This window comes from Teleopsis dalmanni, chromosome 1, assembly GCF_002237135.1.
Source record: "Teleopsis dalmanni isolate 2A chromosome 1, ASM223713v2, whole genome shotgun sequence".
In the NCBI taxonomy this organism is placed as follows: Eukaryota; Metazoa; Arthropoda; class Insecta; order Diptera; family Diopsidae; genus Teleopsis; species Teleopsis dalmanni.
In genome coordinates this window covers 78,949,236-78,972,654 of record NC_051846.1, presented here as the reverse complement: position 1 = coordinate 78,972,654, position 23,419 = coordinate 78,949,236, and the positions used below count along the sequence as shown (strand labels likewise).

Below are 23,419 nucleotides of genomic sequence, written 5' to 3'. Positions count from 1 at the left end.
CGGAAAATCAACATTTTTTTTAAATAAATGTGAATGATAGTTGATTTTAATAAAACCGGGAAATATTTTGAAAGTAGTGCAAATTTTCAAATTTAAAACAGAGTGATAAATAATAATTCACCTGAAATCCACTAAAGTTAATAAAGCTACTGTATGCCATCCTTTATAGTTATAATAGTCACTTTTAAAATTTTCCAGATACAAATGATGTTTGAAGCATGTGATTGACATTTAATATTCGATTTGTAACCAAAAAACATATGATTTCCTTAATTTGGGGCAGTATGAACACTTTCAAAATTAACTTAATTTCATTTTTACAAAATTAAGGAAATTTGGCTGTCTGAACATAGTACCTATTATACTAAAAACTAGCAAATATTTAATTTTTCCATTAACTAATACTATTAGTTGGCGAATTTAAATGTAGTAGTTAATAAAAAAATCATTCCTTCCACAAAGAGTAATACTGTAGTTTTGATGGTTTTGGATCAGAGATTTTTTCTTTAAAAATGAATATGATATTTATATTGTTATGGGTGCCTATAATTTAATGAATATTGTGAAACCAGAGAAGATATATTTATAAATGCAAGCCATGAACGAAAAACTCGATTAACAACTTTGAAATCTTAATCATTACTGATTTTAAACTCACATCCTTAATACAATAAACATATTTATTAAATTAAATTAAATTAGTTAATTTTCTAATACAATAAAATTCAATTATTAGACTTAATGCATTAGAAATTCATCCTTTATTAAAAATTAAAACTAAAGTCACTACACCGTCTATTACCTGTGACTGTGAAATTTTATAAATTTACGATTAATAGTTTTACAGAAATTTGAAATTAAAATTTCTTCAAAAACATATTAAATAACAAGTTAATCTCATAATAATCAATGTAATTTAAATGAAAAGGCTCCTTCAACAACGTTGCCGTAAGTCTTTAAACTAATAATGACAGTAATATGAACGGCAAAGGATTGAAATTTAATTGAAAAAGTAACCTTTTGACATATTCACACCAATTAGAAGCAAACTGGTTACCCATAGTGCCGTGTAAAGAACTTATGCATTGCTGCACCGGCTCATATGCTCTAAATATACCGAATGAAGCATATGCTGTCAGCAGAAGTGGCTCTTCCTCAGCCAAATCTCACCCCACAAAAGATTTTTATTGATTTTAAAGTACATACGTAGTCAGTTAAGAACTATAAATAAAAGTTGCTGCTACAATAAATTGTTCCATTAATACGCGGTAAAGGACGAGTACTTAAGGAATATGCCGCGGACGTGCCATGTGGTTGGGGTGAACATCAGGTGTAAAAATAAAAAGCTTTAATAGAAATATGTCAGTTCATTGCATGTGCGGCAATTGCTTATAAAATATTTTATTACAAGTATATGCTTTTATCGAGGTCCTTCAGTTCTATTGAAATTTTATGCAAAAATATTGTACGTACACAATGACATATAGTATGTATTAAATCGTTATCAAGTAGCTAATTGTCTTATATACGTATTTGAGTATCGTATTAAATTCAAGAAAATTTTCAAAACGTTGCTAATATTTTTGTTTACCTGAGTCTTTGCCTCCTTTAACACAAATACCAAAGCCATGATCTATTTGCTGATCACGTGACATTGTTACAGTTCGCGTCGTTAATTCATGAATGTTTGGTACACTTCGGTCTCGATCGCGTTCACGGTATATCTGCGTACATATTTATAATTATTTAAACTTATTTAACAAATCGTGCATTTTGCTTACCTGATGTGTTGTTGACGGCGGACTGCTAGCTGGACTGCGACGCCCCGTGCGATCCCCACGTATACCATTACTATAGTGATAACTACTTGTAGGAACTGAAGATGATTGTGTTGCACCAAACATGCGCAACACTTGTTCGGGTGATATCGGCCGTTTTTTGTTGCCATTCATTGTATGCCGCCCACTCACACCGGTTGCAGCTGTAGAATTTGGTAGTGTACCGCTACCACCACCAGCTGCCATTAGACTTGATGGTGACGATAGATATGCAGAGCCGCGTCCTGGCAATGATCCTCCCTTTGTTGGTACACCCGCCGAATTATAATAGTAATGCGGCGAGTGCGGTCGTTCAACTATTGTATATGAAGTTCCCGGTGGTGAATAGTACAAACCGGAACGACCACCACGCAATGAACTTGTGCTATTACGTGGTCCCACACCGTATGTACCACTCAAATTGAAACCAGGTGGTGCTGGACCTATCATACCATATGAGATGCCAATATCTTCGGCTTCGTAACTGCTAGTACTACGTAAATGATGTGAAGCCAAACCTGTTGAACTTCCAGTAGGCACACTTGAAGATGATTGGGGTTGTAGAACGCTAGGATGAAGGGAAGAACTGTGCGCAGTTGGTGCATGATAATAGCCACGTGAACTCCATCGTGTAGGTCCAAGTTCGCATAATTCAGCATAATCATTGCCAGCTGCGCTCATTGTCAGGGGGTCGCCGTCGTATGGTATGCCAACTCCCCCAAGGCGCATAACACGTTTAGAACTGAAATTAAAAATTATATTTTAAAAAACCAAGTAAGGCATATTTAAATTGTTAAATGAAAGTACTATTTATATGCATATATATATATATATATCAAATAACATTCAGTTATGAATTATTTCAGAATGTAATATTGTTTGCTTATATTGAAGTCAACAAAGTATTTAATGTATTTACTGAGGATGTAACAGTTGTTCAACAAGTTTATAGAGCACCATTTATTTATTAAAAATAGAACTTAAATGTCAACGCCAGTTCAGTAATTCATTGTTTATAAGAACAAAGCTTCAATTTCATTTGATCTATTTATTTACTTTTTGTTTACAGGACATATAAACTTGTCAATTTGGTGATATATTCAAAGATTTTGTAAAATATATTTAAAATTAATTTGTCATATTTTAAATTTGTCTCATTCGACAAAAAAATGTTGGCATACAAAAATTAGAATTATAGGATATATGAACAACAATATTGTTCAGCTTTTCCTGATCGCTATTAGAGAACTTGAGGAGTAACATTTTCATAGCTTCTTTGTAAAATTGCACCCAAGGAAGACGCTTTACATATATAGTAGAAAGTAACAATATGTATAACAGATTTCTCCATAAAAGAACAGAAATAAAAATAGACGACTACAAAAATAACTTTCAATTCGTTGAACTTGTGTTTCCAAAAAAGCTATAGTTTATAAGATCGTTCTAAAAAGCACGGTTAGTGTCACAAATAAACTGACAAAAAACTCGGAGCTTAAGCATTGAAAATTTGTGTCGCTGAAATACATGATTAGTCATCATCTCTAAATTGACAAGCACGAGTTCTAAGCCTGGCACTTGCAGTCCAAGAAATTATATACAGACTATAAACTAATTAAATAAAAATTTGAATATTTCCTAAGATCATTGATAATGAATACTTGACAATACTCGAAACAGTGTTGTATGGTCAGATAACTTTCAATAAATTAATCAAATTTTTGTTGTTGCTTCTTCGAACTCTTCTAAATTTGTTTCTTTAAAAAACAGTGGTTTGTGTATGGGCCATAAGTCGATTGTTTAAAAGACAGTACAAACTTTGAGGGTGTTCCAAATGAAAAACATTAAAACACTGTTTTAAAAAAAAAAGAAATTGTAAGATTATTGATTGACCGATATATTTTAAAATAAGTTTTTGGTTTTTCTTAAGCTCTGTGCACAATGGGTCTAAGAACACATTGGACCCATTGTCAGTAAATTTATGTCAGTACATTATTGACCGATTCAGAAAAGACAAAAAGAATTGTATGCATTGTTTTATGAATTTGTAGTAAAATTCGTGCTTCGGTTCAGCTTCGAGAATCAGTAAGAAAGGTATAAGCATCTATCTATACAGACGATACAGAAGAATTTATTTTGGTAAGTTAACTCAAAATTAGTAAAGCAATGAATTCAAATCAATATTGTAACTTTTTTAAAACATTTTAATGCAAATTTGTTATAAAAAAAAGGACCTGAACAGAATACTTGCAGTATCAGTAAATAAAAAGACGAATATATAGTTCAGACTTGTCTCACGCCTCAAAATATTCTACCGTAAAAAACAATTTTCATCCAACCCAAAGATATTAGCTACCGCTAAGAGTAGCTTGCAGATAAATGATAGAATCGGTACAATACGTGTATTAAAGCTGATGGAGATTATAATGTAAAATGAAGTTATTTACAACTAAATTTGTTTTTTTTTTAATTTCCGTTCTGTAAATTCGTTGAACAACTACTACACCTGCTTGCAAGATGGTTTATTTCTTAGCATATATTATATGTATTATATATATTATATGTATTTTATGTAAATATACATCATTGCAGCATAGCTGTAACACAGTATTTGCTCCATTTTAAGCAGGAATCTTTTTTTTATATTTCAAATAAAAACTATCTTATACAAATATCCGGACTTAACTAAGTATGAACTCTAAAGCTGATATTTACATGTTATATTAACTTCTTAAATACATCCTACATGTACAGTGTATATATGTGATACGAGTATTCACGTATGTATTTACTCTATATGCATAGAAAATAAATATTACCCAAAATCATACATCTTTTGGCACATCAAAATAATTCATTTTCTACATATCAAAATAATAATAAAAAAAATAAAAAATAAAATATGTCATTCCCTTTCAAAGGATAAAAATCTCAAACTCAAAGTTAAATAAAATTGTGCAATTTGGCACTCGAGCTTCAAGTCAAAGTTTAATAAAATGCAACTGGTTGTCATTCCATGTCGAGTCCTTTGCCAAATGCTGTAATATTTAACAATTTTAATGGCCGTACAGAATGTGTTATTGCGGAAATAAATAAATTTAATTATTCCCTGCTTATTATGAACTCAGATTTATATGGTTTAATTAACAGTGCATTGAATATGTTGGGAATAATTTCTAATTTATTGCATCATTACGAGAACATGTACTTGAGAGGACTTTCCGAACTTGTTTCAAAGAAAATGTACAAAATGTACACAATAAATGCACCAGTCGCGTAAATCTCGTAAAAAGAACATTATTGGCCCAGTTTTTATGTAGTTTTTTTTCTTGTAGTTTTACATAAAGTAGTGTAGTGTAGTGTAGCGCAAATGCCCACTGGCTTCGAAGGATAACTATATTCTATAAACAACTTTGCCAAAGTTTGAACTAAAGTAAAAGAAATCCAATAAAATATTGCATATAAAACTTAATATTTTATGAGCGCTCTAACAGATATCCTTGGAGAATAGTTTTGATTAACATGCGAAAAAATGGCGATACTGAAAGTTTGCAAAGATTTTACACAATGACAAATTCCTTATTATTGGCATTTCGTTATTTTTATTTCATTGTAAAGAACATTTCTTACACAACAGCATCATTTACGATATAAATTTAACAAGCCTTTCGAATGCATTTGTACTTTGGGTCATGGAAACTTAACAGATTTCACTGCAGTAAAGATATAATACAGCATTTGATCTCTTTAAGTAGGAGTCTGTTTTTTATTTCTTAATTAAAAATTATTTTATAGTACAAAAACATTCCTTTGAAAACACAATTAAAACTTAGTTTTATATCTGCTTTACAAGATATTCTGCACGAAATATCTTCAACAACAATAAACATAAACTGGAACATATAAACAAAAGTTTACAAATTTTTTAATTGGTTTTAAATTCAATTCTCTAGGGTTGTATGAAATTGAACAATAAAAATTACTAAATACAAAAATTTCAGGCCGAGATATATGCTATCGAAAAAGCAGCCAACCTTATACAACAAAGTACAATTCGTCCTTCGAATGTCACGATTTTTGTACATAGTCAGGCCGAACTGAAAGCTGGGAATCTAAAACGGTTATACCAAGATTGCATTGAAAAGTCGCGCTTCAAGATTGTATTGAGCATCAAGCAACACAAGGTCTCGCTTTGCTCTGAACTGCATACAAGAGGGGCCGACCACTTAATACAAACACCGATATGTGAACTGCAAAGGATAATAGAGGAAATCACTAATATGGCGACTTACAATTTATATGCTAACCGCGAAGACTGTATTAGAACCTTATGGCCTAGTTTGGTCAAAATAAAAAAGAAAAGCATTTTAGAATTCAGCAACCCTGCAGGTGGGGAATTCCAACAAGTGGATTATACAGGAGTTGCCAAGATAAAGAGAAGGTAGAATCTATCAACCATTTCCTGTGGCTCTGTCCAGGACTGCAGACAAGGCGACCTCAGTGTCTTGGGGATCGCTTTTTCACTGGTTTGAAAGAACTAACAAAAGCATACTTATAGGATCTCCTCAACTTCATTTGGAAAACCAAATGATTTAACAAGGATAACAAAGGTTTACAACTCGCCTCTCCCGACAAAAATTTTTGAGGGCTTTGTGATGAGAGCAATATATATACTTCCAAGAAGAAGGAAAATTTTAATGCATCTTTATTAGAAATCATCATCCTTTGAATTTATAGTTCAGTGACCAGTGACATCTGTTCCATAAATGCTTATTCAAAATCAATAATATATAAAAACACATCTTTTTTGAATTCTATACATCTTTCCACCAGAACTAGAATTTTCTGAAGGAAAGATCTTTTCTTATATCAGTCCTTTCCAGAAGCCAAATGGAGTGTCATTTTTTCATTCGAAAGAATAATTTAAATACATGACTGATCATTCTAAAATCTGCACATAATATTGGACTGTCTTTTTAGAATTGTAACGAGTGGAAATTGTAACCATTTTTTCACAATCTGACCGGTTGAATGAAATAATCAAGAAAAAACAATTAGAATTAACCAACAAAAAATGACAAAATAAAAATATGTGTTCAATGTTAATATGACAATGCCAGCCAATATATATTCATAATGACTCGAAATAAATTCACGAAACTAGATTAGGAAGTATTGTTGCACCCACCATATAGCCCGGACCTTGCACAGTCTAACTAATTTTGGTTTGATCTTTGCAAAATTCTCTTAATGGTAAAAAATTTCCCGACCGAAGAGCCTCTAAAAATCACATGGTTAAGTTTTTCACCAATAAACCACAGAAGTTCTATGGTATATCGATGGAATTATGAAGCTAACCGACAAATTACAAAAGATAATTAATAATAATGATGATTAATAATATATACTTCATTAAAATCAAGATTGCTGTTATATATGAGTAATATATACATTACATATTGTAAATAATATTATAATAGGTAGAAATACATAGTACTCGCGTGTAAGGGTAATATTAATGACCTTTTTAATAGTTCAAATGTAACTCTAGTTTGTGTTCTCAATTTAGTAGTTTTATAGAGATATCCTAAAAAAATTCTTGTTTTTATTATTAGCCTTTATATAAAAAACTTTCTTCTGATTTACTGCAAGCTATCTATAAAGTTGAATAACTGACACCCCAAATTAAAACACAAAATGGAAATTACAATTTTTTATATTATTTATTTATTTCTTATTTATTTCTAATACCCTTTATTACGGCACCCATCTTAACGGTAAGCTTGGCAATCATGTATTATCTTACTATCAATATATATCACTATCTAATCTTAGAGCAGTCTCTAGCCATACGGGGCGGTATGCAGATCTTATAACAGTCATCGAATAATCAGCGAAGTTTGTAAGGAATACCTAAATAAGTCAAAGAGAAGGGAGGGACTCTGTAGAAACCTCCCGGCTAAGAAAGAATAAAGAAGCCCAGTTGCAATAACTCGGAAAAACCTCAACATAACAGATGAGCACTTCTTCATTAATATCCCAAGTAAAGATGCCAGTTTATTTAAAATGAAAATTTGGTACTTAAAACACTCAGAAAAATAAATTATTTGATTTAACTATATTTTAACTAAATCTATGGTCAAAATATACTTACTCGGCGCATCATATTGGTTAAACCACATGTGGTATATGTTGGTTTTCATATCATCTTTGCATTTTTTTTTTTTGTTTTTCATTGGTTTATTTATTAAATCTTTCTAAATAGAAATTAAAATAATTTTGCGAATCTTAAAAAACTAACATACATATATGTTATATTATTGAGCTCCGGTATACATATTTATCAATGATTTTCTTTTAAGGCAATTTAGTGTAGTTTCAGAAGATATGTGTCGAACATGAGGATTTGGATGCAACTTGAGCCTCTTTCGAAATTAAGGTGTATAATTAAGATGTTATTGCGAATAAGGTCTTCAGCCGTTGGGAGATTTAGGTCTTTGTGTAGGTATTTGTTTTTGTCATATCACGGAGCGCACGTAGCTTGTCGGAAAATTTTATTTTGTACTCTCTGGATTTTTTCTATATTTGTGCTACACGCTTAACACGACAGTTCAATACCATAGGTTCTTCACCACAAGAGCTAAAATTTCTGTAACAAAATAGTCAGATCAATTTAGCTGGTATGTGGCTAGTGCATATTTTTCTAAATTAAGCTTTATTACCATTTTTATAGTTTTATAAACCCAATTATTCAGTTCATTATCTTCACTCTCATTTCACATACCGGTTTTTGAACTTTAACTACATTAAAAATTCATTACTACGTCCGTAATTTATGGAAGCATCGTTGATTGGTGTTATTTAATCATTAATGCCTTGTTCAGATTGCATTGCTATTAAGTCTCTGTATTTTGTATTAAATAATACTTAACAATCAAGAGATATTTTCCAAACCGTTAGATATTAGTACTAAGTATGGAATATAAATAATTCATAAACATACACAGATTAATGTGTAGTGTCACTAATAAAGCGATTTCACAAAATAAGGAAGACATATTTAATCTTTCGGTTTCCTGAGCTTAAACGTAATGAGAATTTTATAAAAACATAAAAGTGGATGTTATTAACCTCCACTGATTTGAAGACATGTCATTCAAATCAGTTTCGCAGACAGCTCTTGTTTTCCAACAAAGTAAATACGTCTCATTTGATATGCAGTTCTCTCGTGTAAAGTGGAGCAAGAAACGTTGGAAAATTCACAAAAGACGCAAAATGACGAGGTGGGATATGCGCCAAGCAAAACAATTTCAAACGGAAAATGGAAAAATTACTATCAGTCAACACACCAGAAGCATTAAAAATACGTAATGACGAGGCAATTCTATGAGCATTAGAAATATGAAAAGAGGCGAAATATTAAAAAACGAGTTTACACAGAAACTGACAAACATGGCTTACATGTCAAGTATTGATTTTCTTTTTAATTAAATATTTATGAAGCTGACTACACAAAAAGAAATGACAATTTTCCCAAAGAAAAGGGAAAAGGGCAACTTGTTAAACTAAAAAGTTCATAAAAAATGCAAAGAAGAGGAGAGCAGTCGGAGTGAAGGAAAATTTAAACTTCATTTTTTAGTGGAAGAATCAAAGCAACTGAGTTTGTGTATTCTTTTATTAGGTAAGAAAGAAAGGATATTTTATGATTTTGAATAAAATCAATAGTGTCAAAAAATTGAACCCAAAAGTTGATAAATAAAAACTAAAAATAAAATTGAGTCCAAACACCGACCATACATACAAACTGCTGCCAGTAATACTACAACTCCAAATGATTTTCTTCAGAATTTTAAGAAAATATATATAAGCAAATTTCTTGTTATCTTGCAGTGAAAAAAAAAAAAATAGAACACACGGCACGATACGTCATTGGTAACGGCGGAAATACAACAAAAGGATGAAGGATGACAGGAAATAAATTCAATATAATATATATAAACAAAACCAAATGAAAATACATTATAAAAACTATGGGAGTAGCGAAATAAGTTGTACCATTTCACTTCACGTCACCAACAACATCGACTCCATTATAGCAATTCCAACACTGCAAACATATTATATTTGAAAAAACATTGCAACAAACCAACAATAACTCTGCGCCGCAGTGTGCATGTGCCTGCCGAGTTGACTTTTCTTATTAAAAAGCTTTAAAAACATTTACAGAAACAGATATAATCACAACCATCCGTACGTGTATCCCTTTCATGGAACAGAAAAATCGTAACAATACAAACATGTCACGAAAGTTATTACTAAAAACCATAATGCATAACATGTTACTACCCCCGTCCTAGTCCGCTGGTTTATCGCATATACACGAGTAGCTTCAAATGCTTCAAATGGCACCACCACAACTGCCTGCAAACTCTTTAGAAGACTTCTTCCCATTGTTTTTGCCTGTTACTGTTGTTTCTTCGTTTAGTTGTTCTTCCAAGCTTCCATTGTTCCACGTTAAGGACGTAAAGGAAACATAATCACTTTAAGGCAGTAAATCATTAAAATAAATTTTTACCTTGTTTGTCTTTCAACTCTTTCAACTCTTTCAGAAACTTTCCTCTGCTCACTGCTGCACACAATGCCAAACTCACACAATTTAGGTAATCCATTCGTACTTTTTCAGAATAATTCTTTCTATTTATGAACTAAAACCTCATTAAGGAAACTTAATGGTGTCCTCACAAACTCACTCTTTGCGAAAATGCGGCATTCTAAGAAAAAAACAATTTTCTTGAATTCACTTAAGACTTAGGCAGGTGTGGAGTTGGCAGAAAACTGTAAGGAAAGTAAAGTAAAACTTGGTGGTGAAGGTGAAATGTATATGTTTGGATTATATTAAATTGTCATTATCTCCTTTAACGCAATAATCATAATGATAATTTCAATTTAGTTACTACCTTCTCAGAAATTGAAGTGGAAGAGAAGCAGCTCACTTAAAAAAACGAAATTAAGGATATATTACACTTTGTGAATATAAGCAAATGGAATAGTCAGCTCCTGCTTTTAACCGAAAAAAGGTATGCGAAAATATTTACATAGAAGCTCTTATATTGATATATTAGTGAATCTATTAAATTTCTTTTTTCTGACTTTAACGGTTTTATCTTTAAGGAAATGTGCCTGATTGGTTTCTCTTTAATAAATTCCTGTGCAATATTAAGTGAACTCAGCTGCCGATGTTTAGCAGACCTTACAGAAGCAGTGCAGAAAGAAAGTCGCTCTTAATGACAAATGCAAATCATGTGTAACAAAATCATCAATATTACTTGGTGCGAAAGTCCTTGTAAAGGCTCATCCTTGCTTTGACCTAAATTTATAATGTGAGTTGACTTTTATGTACAAGAAACTGCAATTTTCATTCGAAGTCTCGTGACGTTTTTCACATGGAATTTGTATTTATGCAGATTCAAGAAAATATGTTTAACATCCATCGAATTATAGTATAGTTACATAAATACATGGTCATTACAATCTTTCATTAATACATATATTACATATTTAAATTTTAAAAAAAAAACGTAATGTACACTTATTTTTATGTATTATGCTGGTATATACATAAATAATTCCTTTTTATTTATTTATGACTTTATATTATAACTTTGGTTTTTAATTTAACATTATAAAAATCACACACAGCCGAAAAAATTTCTTTAGCAATATCAGAAAATCTATCTATTTTTCTTCTTATTAGTAAAGTAACTAGAATCTTAGTATTTAAACTTAAACTTATCATGTAATTGACACTTTGCAGGGGGAGTTTTGTTGATTGACCAACACTGTCATTGCTTTACTAAATAACTGTAGATCTAATTCCAGGAGTCACTACACTATAGACTATTTTATGCTATGCTATGTTATTCTACAAATCCGCTTTCGCGGTTAGAAAAAGCTGAACAATATTATATTTTAACATATTGTTCTTATTTTTCACAAGTCTAATTTTTGAATAAAGTATGTAGAATAACATAGCATAGCTTCTTTGTAAAAAGCACCAGAATGGTCGCTTTACATATAGTAAGCAAAACAATATGCATTTACAAAATGTCTCTACAAAAAGAGTAGCTTTGAAAAAATAAAGAATAGGCGAACCCAAAAGTTAACTTTCAATTCGTTGAACTTGCATTTCCAAAATAAAGCTGTAGTTTATAAGCTCGTTCTAATTTAAAGCACGGCAAGTGCTTTGGTTGGTGTCACTAATTAAATAAAAAAATAAGTGACAATAAAACCTGGAACTTGAGCATTAAAAGTTTGTGCAGCCTTGGCTTCTTGTGGATAAACACGATTAGTCATCGCTTCTAATTTGACAGGCACGAGTTCTAAGCCTGGCACTTGCAGTCCAAACAAATTATATATGGACTATAAACTAAATAAAAATTAGATTATTCCATAGACCACTGATGAAGAGTACTTGGCAATACTCGAAACAGCGTTATATGGTCAGCCAAACTTCAATAAAATTAAAATAAATATTTGTGTTTGTCCTTTATTTCTTTCTTTGCTATTCAAAACCCCTCTAAATTTTAATAAAGCTTCTTTGTCACTATAAAAAGAAAGTCTAGCTTTACAGCAACACGAATACTTTATTCATTTTTAATTTAAGTGCAATTAATTTATATGATTTTTAACAAAATTGACTGTTGAAGCATGGACAAGATCGAAACCACTTTTCTTTTGTATTATTGTAATTTTGAAGGAAGAATTGTTCGCGATTTAAGTGTTCATACTTAAAATAATAAATTCCATTGTTTGGTGTGGCTGTCATTCGTTGCTGTTCACAGTAATAATTATTTACTTGCAAATCATATATATTTTCAATTTTATGTGTTTTCTAAGCCATTAAGTACCTATTTATAATATTTATTAATTTATTCATATTACATTTTTAAGAAATATTTTAAAAAATTTAAAGATTCATTAAAGAAGATGCATTGTGCGTAAATTTGAAGTTGTTGCAACATGTGTGCAATATGCTTATTTCGGTAAAATGTATGATTGATTCTTTTGTTTATGTTGTCATTGCCATTACTTCACACCTACATGTCATATGTTTGGCGTTGTAATCAATTTGATTTGCCTAAATGCAAATACATAAGTGTGTCTTCTTTCCAAATTAATGAGAACGACAAAAACAAAAGAGAAGGAAATGATCGACTACAAAGGTAAGAAATCAGTAGCGAAATGTCCGTTAAAGTGAGTTATCACGAATATGAAAAATGTGAAAAGTATTACGTTATTAATAAAAAAAAAATAATTGGATTTATTTAATTGACAATAACATTACTAGTGTAAAATATAAATTTTAGTAAAATCATTTTTAAATACGAAACGATTTTAATTGTATAAATAATAAATCAAAAAATTGTGACGCGAATGCATACGTAGAGGCCATCTTGAATTTTCTTAGTTTTAGTATTTTTATTAATTTTAGTGAATAAAAATAAATTTAATTGATTTTTGTTATATGAATATGTGATTATGTTAAGCAAATTAACGCATTAATATTTTTAAATATTAAATTTGATATTTTTTAAAAATCTCTAATTGATGAACAAAAAAATATATTCTGCCCACTATTCACAAAATTAATTCTGTAGCAGAGGAGCAGCAGAGTTTTTATATATGATTTATGCTCGATGTTGTAACAACACACAAAGTAAGTTAAAAATAATTGAACTAGTATTTATTTTAAATTGAATTTAAAAATGGTGAAAATATTTGCATGGAATTGCTTGCAAATTTATATTTATAGCGAAATAATTCATTCAGTCAATAAAATATTATAAGAATTGTTTGATTATATTTTTTTTTATTGTAGCAATTTCCTTTAGTTATGTTTACGGCAATTAGCAACAATTTAATTAAATAAAGAACTTTGAAAACCCTTTAAAAATGATTAATTATAACTGAAGCTTCGAACTGAAAATGTCTCGTTCCATACATATTAAATTAAGAAATAATACAACAATTTTGATCCGGTTTTCTTTCAGATAAATATAACATAGATCTGAACTGTCTTTTGCTAATATATTGGCATCACTATTGCAAATATATTATTTTCATAATTAACAATTTTCACTAATGTATATAAATATAAACATTTATTAAAAAAATGAAAATGAAAATTAATAGCAAATTAAAAGCAATGGTAAGAATGTAGGAAATTTTAAAATAAAACACTGAAAGTAACGCTTTATAACGACCGAAGAACGAAAATGGTGTAACGAATTTCTTGGATGTTGTCAAACCCAGCAATAGATAGATAGATAGATTTGAAACGGATTGGGAACTTGTCACCACGTTACTGCATCCTTTGATGATTATTGTGACACACCCAATTTAGTTCTATAGACGAGTAGCAGTTAAAAACGCCATTATGTTCTTTTGAGAGATGTTGCCTAATTCGAATCGAATAAAGTGAAGAAGAACAGGATTTCAAAACTCTTCTTTTCATGCTAAGTAGCACGATGCCACCAAACTGTCACAAAACTTGAAACTGTTTATTAATATATATAACTAAAAGAACCTACATAACAATAAATTGAAGATCTTTGAACAAAATAGGAGGCATAATAAAAATCATCAGTATTCGAAAATAGAATTCTTATTTGAATTCAGATTTCAATTTTCTTTAAACTAAATCTTAACATCCTAAAATTTTAATAGCATGTAATAGAGGTATTAGCTGTAGCATGCATTTTGATAGCTCTTCGCCACCAGCTTTAAACAGCTCAGCCGGTAAACCATCGGCGCCTGCAGCTTTGTTGTTTTTGAGCCGCGTTATAGCTGTTTTAACTTCATTATGATCGGGAGGCGGGACGATTATTTCATCGTCAACGATTAAAAAATTCGGGCTCATCTTCGCTTTCAGTCACATTGCTACTACCGCCATTTAGTAGTTTCGAGAAGTGATCCCTCCAAATATTAAGCATGCTTTGGACATCTATCACCAGATTACCGTTTTCATCTTTGCAGGAATTAGCTCCGGGTTTATAACCATTTGTCAGGCTTTTAATTTTTTGATAGAATTTTCGAGCCATATTCCTGTCGCCCAGCTTCTCAAGCTCTTCGTACTCACGTCTTTCTGTTTCCTTCTTTTTTCGCCTGAAAAGACGTTTCTCTTCCCTTCTCTTTTGCCGATATCGCTCTTTAACAGCGCGCGTCGCAACTGACCGCAGGGTGGCTTGATATGCTGCGTCTTTCTCTGCGGTAGCATTGCGACAGTCTTGGTCGTACCAGCTGTTTCTTTGTATACGGTGATAGCCGATCACCTCTTCTGCAGCGGTACGCATAGAGTTAGAGATGTGGTTCCATTGCGCGCATATATCGGCTTCTTCAGATGAGTTTTCCAGATATTGGGAGAGTCGAGTAGCGAAGTCATTAGCTGTCTGTTGTGATTGCAGCTTTTCGACGTCTAGCTTTCGCTGTGCTTGTTCACGTACCTTTTTCATCGCACATAAACGTGTGCGGATCTTGGCTGCAACAAGGTAATGATCCGAGTCGATGTTGGCTCCACGGATAGTACGTACATCCAAGACACTGGAAGCATGCCTTCCGTCTATCACAACGTGATCAATTTGAGATCTTGTGTTTTGATCAGGTGACAGCCATGTTGCCTTATGTATGTTGAGATGCTGGAATCTGGTACTACTAACCACCATGTTTCTAGCCGCGGCGAAATCAATCAGCCTTCTTCCATTATCAGAAGTTTTCGTGTGAAGGCTGAACTTTCCGACAGTAGCACCAAAGATACCTTCTTTACCCACCTTTGCGTTGAAGTCTCCAACAACTATTTTGATGTCATGATGGGGACAGCGTTCATATGCTTGTTCAAGTTGTTCATAGAAAATTTCCTTGGTGTCGTCATCTTTATCTTCCGTCGGGGCGTGCGCACATATTAGAGTGATAAAGAAAAATTTTGCCTTAATCCGAATTTTTGCGAGCCTTTCGTTTATTGGTGTAAACGTTGAGACCAAATTTCTCAGCTTTTGGCCTACCGCAAATCCGACTCCAAACTCGTGCTTTGTTGCATGGCAGCTGTAGTAGATGTCACAATGATCTCGTTTAGAGCATCCTTGTCCCGTCCATCGCATTTCCTGGAGAGCGGTAATGTCAGCCTTATATTCCTTGAGGACATTAACCAGCTGTATAGATGCACCTTCTCTGTAAAGAGTTCGGACATTCCAGGTGCATATTTTTAAATCGTGTTCCTTAATACGTTTGCGTTTGTCGTCATCAGTAGATCGTTTCCTTATCCGAGGCTGCCTCTTCGTTTGCATTGAAAGGATTTTTTTTAAATGGTGGGTTCCAAGCCCGACGCAAAACCTCATATATCCCTGAGGTGGATTTCGCTGCACACATTAGTTCACTACGCACGGATGATTGTAGCTATCCAGAGGGGCCACGTGGAGGCTGTGTGTCAACTTGGAGAGAACAGTGACAAGGATCGCGCTGGCATTTACCATGTTAAATGCAATCAGACACTTTACCTTGTATGTTCAATCCCATCAAAATGCATGCTACAGCTAATTCGCAACATTTGGTCGGATGAATGCATGCCCAACGATTGGAATTTAAGTGTGCTTTGCCCAATCCACAAAAAAGGTGATCCTGCAAACTGCGCCAACTACCGCGGGATCAGTCTTTTAAATATCGCATATAAGGTTCTATCAAACGTACTATGTGAAAGATTGAAGCCAATCGTCAACCAACTGATTGGACCTTATCAGTGTGGCCTCAGACCTGGCAAATCCACTCAAGACCAGATATTCACAGTACGTCAAATCCTGGAGAAGACTCAAGAAAAACAAATCGACACACACCACCTATTTGTCGACTTCAAAGCTGCTTTTGACACTACGACTAGAAGCACTCTCTATGCCGCTATGCCTGAATTTGGTATCCCAGCAAAACTTATACGGCTATGTAAAATGACGTTGAGCAACACCACCAGCTCCGTTAGAATTGGAAAGAACCTCTCCGAGCCGTTTGATACCAAACGAGGTTTCAGACAGGGTGACTCCTTGTCGTGTGACTACTTTAACCTAATGTTGGAAACGATAATTCGAGCAGCAGATTTAAACCGTACTGGTGCAATATTCTGCAAAAGTGTAATGCTGCTTGCGTATGCCGACGATATTGATATCATTGGTCTGAACATCCGCGTCGTCAGTGCGGCATTTTCCAACTTAGAAAAACAAGCAAAGCAAATGGGTCTTGTGGTAAATGAGGACAAAACAAAGTACTTTCTGTCAACAAACAAATCTCCTGAGCGTCTTGGGACCTACGTCACTGTTGACAGTTATAAGTTCGAAGTTGTGAAAGACTTTGTTTATGTAGGAACCAGCTTAAACACCAAAAATGACGTCAGCCTAGAGATTCAATGAAGAATTACTCTTGCCAACAAATGTTACTTCGGGCTAAGTAAGCAATTGAGAAATAAAGCCCTCTCTCGACAAACAAAAATCACTCTCTACAAATCCCTTATCATGCCTGTGCTGCTGTATGGTGCAGAAGCTTGGACAATTACCAACAGTGATGAGAAGGCGTTAGGAGCATTCGAGAGAAAAATTCTTCGGAAGATCTATGGTTCCTTACGCGTTGGCGACGAGTATCGATTAAAATGGAACGATGAGCTGTATGAGCTATACCGCGATATTAACATAGTTAAGCGCATAAAAATTCAGCGGCTACGCTGGCTTGGTCATGTCGTGCGAATGGAAGAAAGTGCTCCGGCTAGAAAGGTATTTGATTCGGTACCCGCAGGTGGAAAACGCGGTAGAGGACGTCCGCATCTTGGGTGGAAGGACCAGGTGACCAACGATTTGGGGGCGCTCGGTACTACCAACTGGCGTCAGAAAGCAACTAATCGGGCTGACTGGCGGAGGCTACTCGACGCGGCCAAGGACGACACACGTCTGTAATGGCCAACTAAGTAAGTAAGTAAGTAATAGAGGTATTGATTAAAGTCCTTAAGTTGTAGAAACCCATTTACTATATTATTATTAAACTCTTTACTAATAAATAAACTTGATTTATTATTAATTTGAATTACTACTTTATCAAACATCTATATACATCTATATAGTTGTAGAAACCCATTTACTATATTATTATTAAACTCTTTACTAATAAATAAACTTGATTTATTATTAATTTGAATTACTACTTTGTCAAACATCTATATATTCCCTGATACATGCTTGTCTAATATTTGGAATATCAATTATATCCCGATAATTTTCTAATAACTTCATTGAAATGATTATAAAAACCACAGCTAAATTAGTATTAAGCTATACATAATTTTTTACTATCCAGGTGTTAGGACATCTAAAAACGTTTAATAATCAATAAATGCAATCAAATATTGTAAAAATGAAAAGTATAGAAATAGTGATTACATACAAAAATTTTAAATCCAAATCCAAACAAAATCGAACACATTTGTAACGTATGAATGTGCGGCTAACTAGTGCGCACAACTAGCAGCAGAAGTTCATGATTGCGATTTGGACTGCAAACATATGAACACACCTAAAAACTATATAAGCTAAGAGAAAGATAATGATTGAGTTTTCATGGACAATTCAACTTAATTGTTTTTGTTAAAACTTTAATCTCTGAAAATATATATATATATACGTGTTAAATTATATTAATTCTAAAGTAAATATACTTTAACGAATTTATGTATTTTATTTGATATTCTACAAATTATGTTTGGGTATGCGCCACACACCTACGCACCTTAGAGCAGTCGTCATTGCCATAGCTATAAAATGCATGTAAAACCAAAGTTGGTTTTAGGATATTCCTATTTTCTTCTCAATTTTTGCTTTGTTGTTGAGTTATGCGCTTACCAACACATTTTTCGATTCATTTTTACATATAAGAAGACAAGAACATAACCAGAATAGGTATGTTTATTAAAATCCCCATGACTTTCTTTGCAGATCATTATCTCCACTATCCAAGCGAGCCACCCACTTTTTATATATTTGTCGCCTTTAGGTTTTTACTGTCCCTTTAGATTATTTTCCAATCCGGTTTTAACCCTGAGTTCGCCTCTTAGTTTGAAATCCTCTGGCAGACATCCCAGTCGGGTTTTTTAGTGGACCCGAGCTGAACCTCACACACCAGGGTGATTGTTCTGTTCAGAGACTATAAAATAGGTAAGAACAAAAAACTGTCACATTCCAAATCTTTTTGATAGAACGAAGTCTGTCGGGTTCGCTAGTAATATTATATATATAGGATATGTTATTAATAATTAACCCTAGTCGGATGGAATAGGTACAATTATAACTTTTGCACTTTCGAATTGCAATAACTTGTCTCGCTTATACTGTAGGGGCCTGGAATTTCGAAGTTCTGAGCAACTTTCAAGGATATGAAACTGAATTGAATTCATTGTTAGTAAAGAAGTCTTAGATGCAATTGTACCTTTGGGTGCTGTGATCCAAAGATCAGCAGAAGTTAAGTGGGTCTCATTCCTTATCAAGGAGAAATTTATGTCCAAAACAGATTAGACTCATTAGAAATTCATTAGAATTTCTAATGAGGCGTTTATTGGCGCATTATTTTGATACATGTGTATGTAGACCACCGCGGTCTTAAGCTTTAATGGCAGATACCCACGCTAAACAGCACTGTTACTGTACCTTTATGTATTTTGTACAAAATAATTTTTTTAAAATAAATTATTAGAAAAATTAAAAGCTTTATATAAGAAATGGAAATTCGCTGATATATGTATTTTATCGACTTTCTTCGCAAGAAATATATTTTGTATTGAAAATAGAGTTATCAACGCAAAAAGGTTTCACGCAAACCACACATGAGTTTCTAGTTGGCAAACATGGTAGCTACCAACAATTGCGGTAGTTACGTCTGCCATGAGGCATTTTAGCACTAACTTCTGGTTCTGACGTAGCAAAATAAATCCGTCGTCCAAGCACCATTTCTACTGCATTTCAAAGAAAATGGTTATCCATAATTTTTTTTTGTACTGTGGTTTTCAATTCAAGCCATGCATAGCTGAATGGCAAGATCTTTGAGGAACTTCTTTCTGTCCATGACGTCGTGCCACCTTTGGTTTTATGATAGAATTTCATTACCTCTGGCTTGGCACTCTGCGAATATTTAATTTCTCCTGTCATGTACATGGTTGATAGAAGCACAACTGATATTTTTTTTTTGGCACATAGGAACAGATTGTTGTATCAGATTGTACGCAAAATTTGTTGAATTCACAGGCCTTTCTTTTAAAGACTGGCAAACTTTTTATTGTTTCTGATTGTTCCAACGAGTGCCATGCTCCTGGAGTTAATGGATTAAGCCTTATATCTTGAAAATATACCACAACGACGTACCTGTATAGCATATAGTGAAATCACAGACAGAGCAAACAAAATCCTGTGAATATTTCCTTTAATTGCAAGTTGTTCATATTTTTTCTCAATATTTTTTTAAATAAAGGAATTAAATTAAAAGTTAGTTAACTTTAAGCTAACTTAGTTAGCTTAAGTTAGCTTAAATAAATTCATTTTATTCAACAACTAAATCAGTAGCGTATCCTTTACATACGAGTTTGCATATAAGGTGTAGATAATAAAAACTATACAATTCTGAAATATTTTTCTTCTTATATTTTAATACAAATATTTACTAAAAATTTGAATGGTGAAACATTCACTATTCATTATTTGAATAGTGAAACTGTTCCAATCTGTCAAATATTACGTTTTCACAATTAACAAGTCTAACGTGTCTCCGCAAAATTCAAGTGAAAATTTGAAATTTAAAAACTCAATGAGATTTTTGATTACATTTTATTCGCACATTTTTAAAAAGTTTTGCATATTTTTAAAATACTTATTTTACGGGGTTATTGACCGGTCACTGTAGATTGAATAATCACCTAACGAAATTAGAAATGTAATCCAACTCGGACTGCAGATACTGTAGAGAAGAGAGTACTTGTGGAGTGCCCGGCACTGATGCATAAGCGCAAAAAAGACCTAGGAATGTATTTAATGGATCATTAGGATTCATGACTAGGAAAGATGACCGCTTTATTGTCTTTCATTAAAGAAATCGGACTTGGAGAAACACTGTAATCCGACTAAGGGTTTTTTTTCGACAATAAGTTTTTTAGGGACGCCGTGCACTACATCTTTTTAAATAATAATTCAGATACTTGTTTTCTTCAATTTTAAAATTTGTGAAAATTTCAAATGTTATTTGATTTTTTGTTTACAAGCAATTTTTAAGGGATGCGTGCAATATTCGATAAAATTTCCAATGCAGGTTCACAATAGATTGCTTATCGCTTTGAGAACAATTTTTTTTACAGTCTCTTAAACGATTACAGACTTCATAACTAGTCTCTGAAAACAAGAGACTAAGTTATTAAATTAAGTACTTAAGAACAAGTACTGTTGTTATTTGCGTAGCAATTAAGCACTTTAACAAGAGACTTGCTGTTTTTTGAAAATTTCGGAGGGACAGAATACTCCTATTGAAAAGATTTCAGAAACTTGTTAGCTTTTCAAACTAACTGTTGAAAAAATATATAATATTGGTTTTAGATTTTGAGGAAAAAGAATATTGCAATATATCTTTTAAAAATAAATCTTTATAAATACATATATTTAAACACATATGGACTCGTATATAAATAAAATTGCTGCTTTCGTCTTATTATAACTAATCTGATGAACTGAAACAAGATTTTGGCATAAAATATTTTCTAGTCTATATATCTCCTTTTCCATTTTTTGCACTATTCCGGCTACGTTACATTGAAATAATTACAGATTTTATATTTCTCTTCCTTTTATTATAATTAAATTCATCACATAAATTAGACTTACTAAATCATTTAAACTTTAAGGAACTTAAGTTGAATTGAAAATTGCTTGAATTAATCTTATTAAATACGTGATTTATATTATTTTCAAATACGTATTATTTTCAATGTAATCGCTTGCAAAACGCCAATACGAAGACTTTGATGTGAATCACACAATATTAATATTAAAACTTATTATACTTATTTCAAATACAGTAAGAACCCGCTTAACACTATTTCCTTTATCGCTGTTTCGGTTTAGCGCTCTTTTATTTCAACCCAAACATTTAAGCAGATGTTTGAACAGAAGGAGAAGAAAAGCAATCAATAAGAGAATTTTGGAAAAACTACAATATCATGAATGCTGTAGAAAACATAAACCTTTTTTGGAATGAGATAACAAAAAGATCTTTGAAAGGAGTATGGAAGAACATCTTATTAGATTCAAGTAAGAGTGAAGATATTCGACGCTCTATCGATATGGATGAAATAGCCGATGAAATAGTAGAAAAGCGAAAAAAACCAGTATAGATGAAGTCAATGTGGAAGACGTCGGAGAAATAGTTCAAGAAACAGCATGTAGTCTTTGTAATGAAGAGCTCAAGGAATTGACTGAGCAAGAAGAAAACAAAAATATTGATAGTAGTATTTCGAAGAAGAGCACAAAGAATTTTCGATGGCCTTTGTAAGAAGAAGTTTGACCACTACAGAAATGTTCCAAACTTTGACAGAAATTCAAAAGTAAGACGGGGTGGTATAGATGCTTCATCCACATATCAACAACTTCTAACAAAACGTAAAAGGAAAACACAAACTACATTAGATGCCTTCCTGACACAAAGGTAGAAAATTGGAAACACAGAACAAACTGAATGAAAATTTTATTTGTTTTTAGAGATATTCGTTTACATTGTTATTATTAAAAAAAAAAACATAATTATTAAATTTAGTACCTAAGCAATTTGCTTTCAATCTTCCCCTAACTCCATTATTTACATGTTAAGATAGCCTCGTTTAGCGCTGTTTCGCATTATGCTCTATTTTTATGAAACTTATCCTACGCATTAAGCGGGGTCTTACTGTATTTCAAAACTAATTACACTACACACGTGCCTAAATAGCATTTATGTTTTAAGTTCTATTCCATAATTTTATGGATTTTGAACATGCTATACCTTTGACTGTATGCATTTAATGTGAAATTAAATCAAAGTAATTCATTTGGTTCTTCTTTGAAATGCTAATAATTCTCACCTGATTTAAATTCTAAGGATTCATTAAATCTGCGACAGTGTAGTTGCGATGATATTCTGTTATTCTTCCTTTGGATTGTGTTATGCTTATCGTTCGCTGAGTTTTCGTTGTTGCTACTTTTATGTTTTTAATACGACAGGATGCTTCCTTGTAAGCTTCCTGCCTTCCTTCCTTCTATATGAGTTTTTGCGTGCTTTACTTTGCCTGCCGTTGACACGTTTCTTAGTATGTAAATAAATGTTGTTGCCACTAATGTCGCTAGTTTTATTTGGTCATTCGTGTCAAAAGTTGTAAAAGCAATTCACGTCTGCACTGGCAAAGCAGCAACAAAAATGAGGACAACAGCGATAAAATGATTTTTAAAAATCAAATAAAATATCCACAAAATAAAATTAAAAAAGGGGGTAAAAATATGTCGAACACGCGACAACTTAGA

The 23,419-nt window shown here is 32.5% G+C and overlaps 1 protein-coding gene across 1 annotated transcript in view; it reads right to left on the bottom strand.

Moving 5' to 3' along the window:
• LOC119668878 (protein lap4) overlaps positions 1-23,408 on the bottom strand; it is a 30,812-nt gene extending 7,404 nt beyond the window's left edge. Inside the window, exons 1-3 of the mRNA XM_038078551.1 lie at positions 22,984-23,408; positions 1,782-2,559; positions 1,592-1,724 (exon numbers count right to left, since the gene is read on the bottom strand). Coding sequence (XP_037934479.1) covers positions 1,592-1,724; positions 1,782-2,546 — 898 coding nt within the window. The 5' untranslated portion in view covers positions 2,547-2,559; positions 22,984-23,408. The remainder of the gene's footprint in view (positions 1-1,591; positions 1,725-1,781; positions 2,560-22,983) is intronic.
• Between the last annotated feature and the right edge of the window lie 11 nt (positions 23,409-23,419).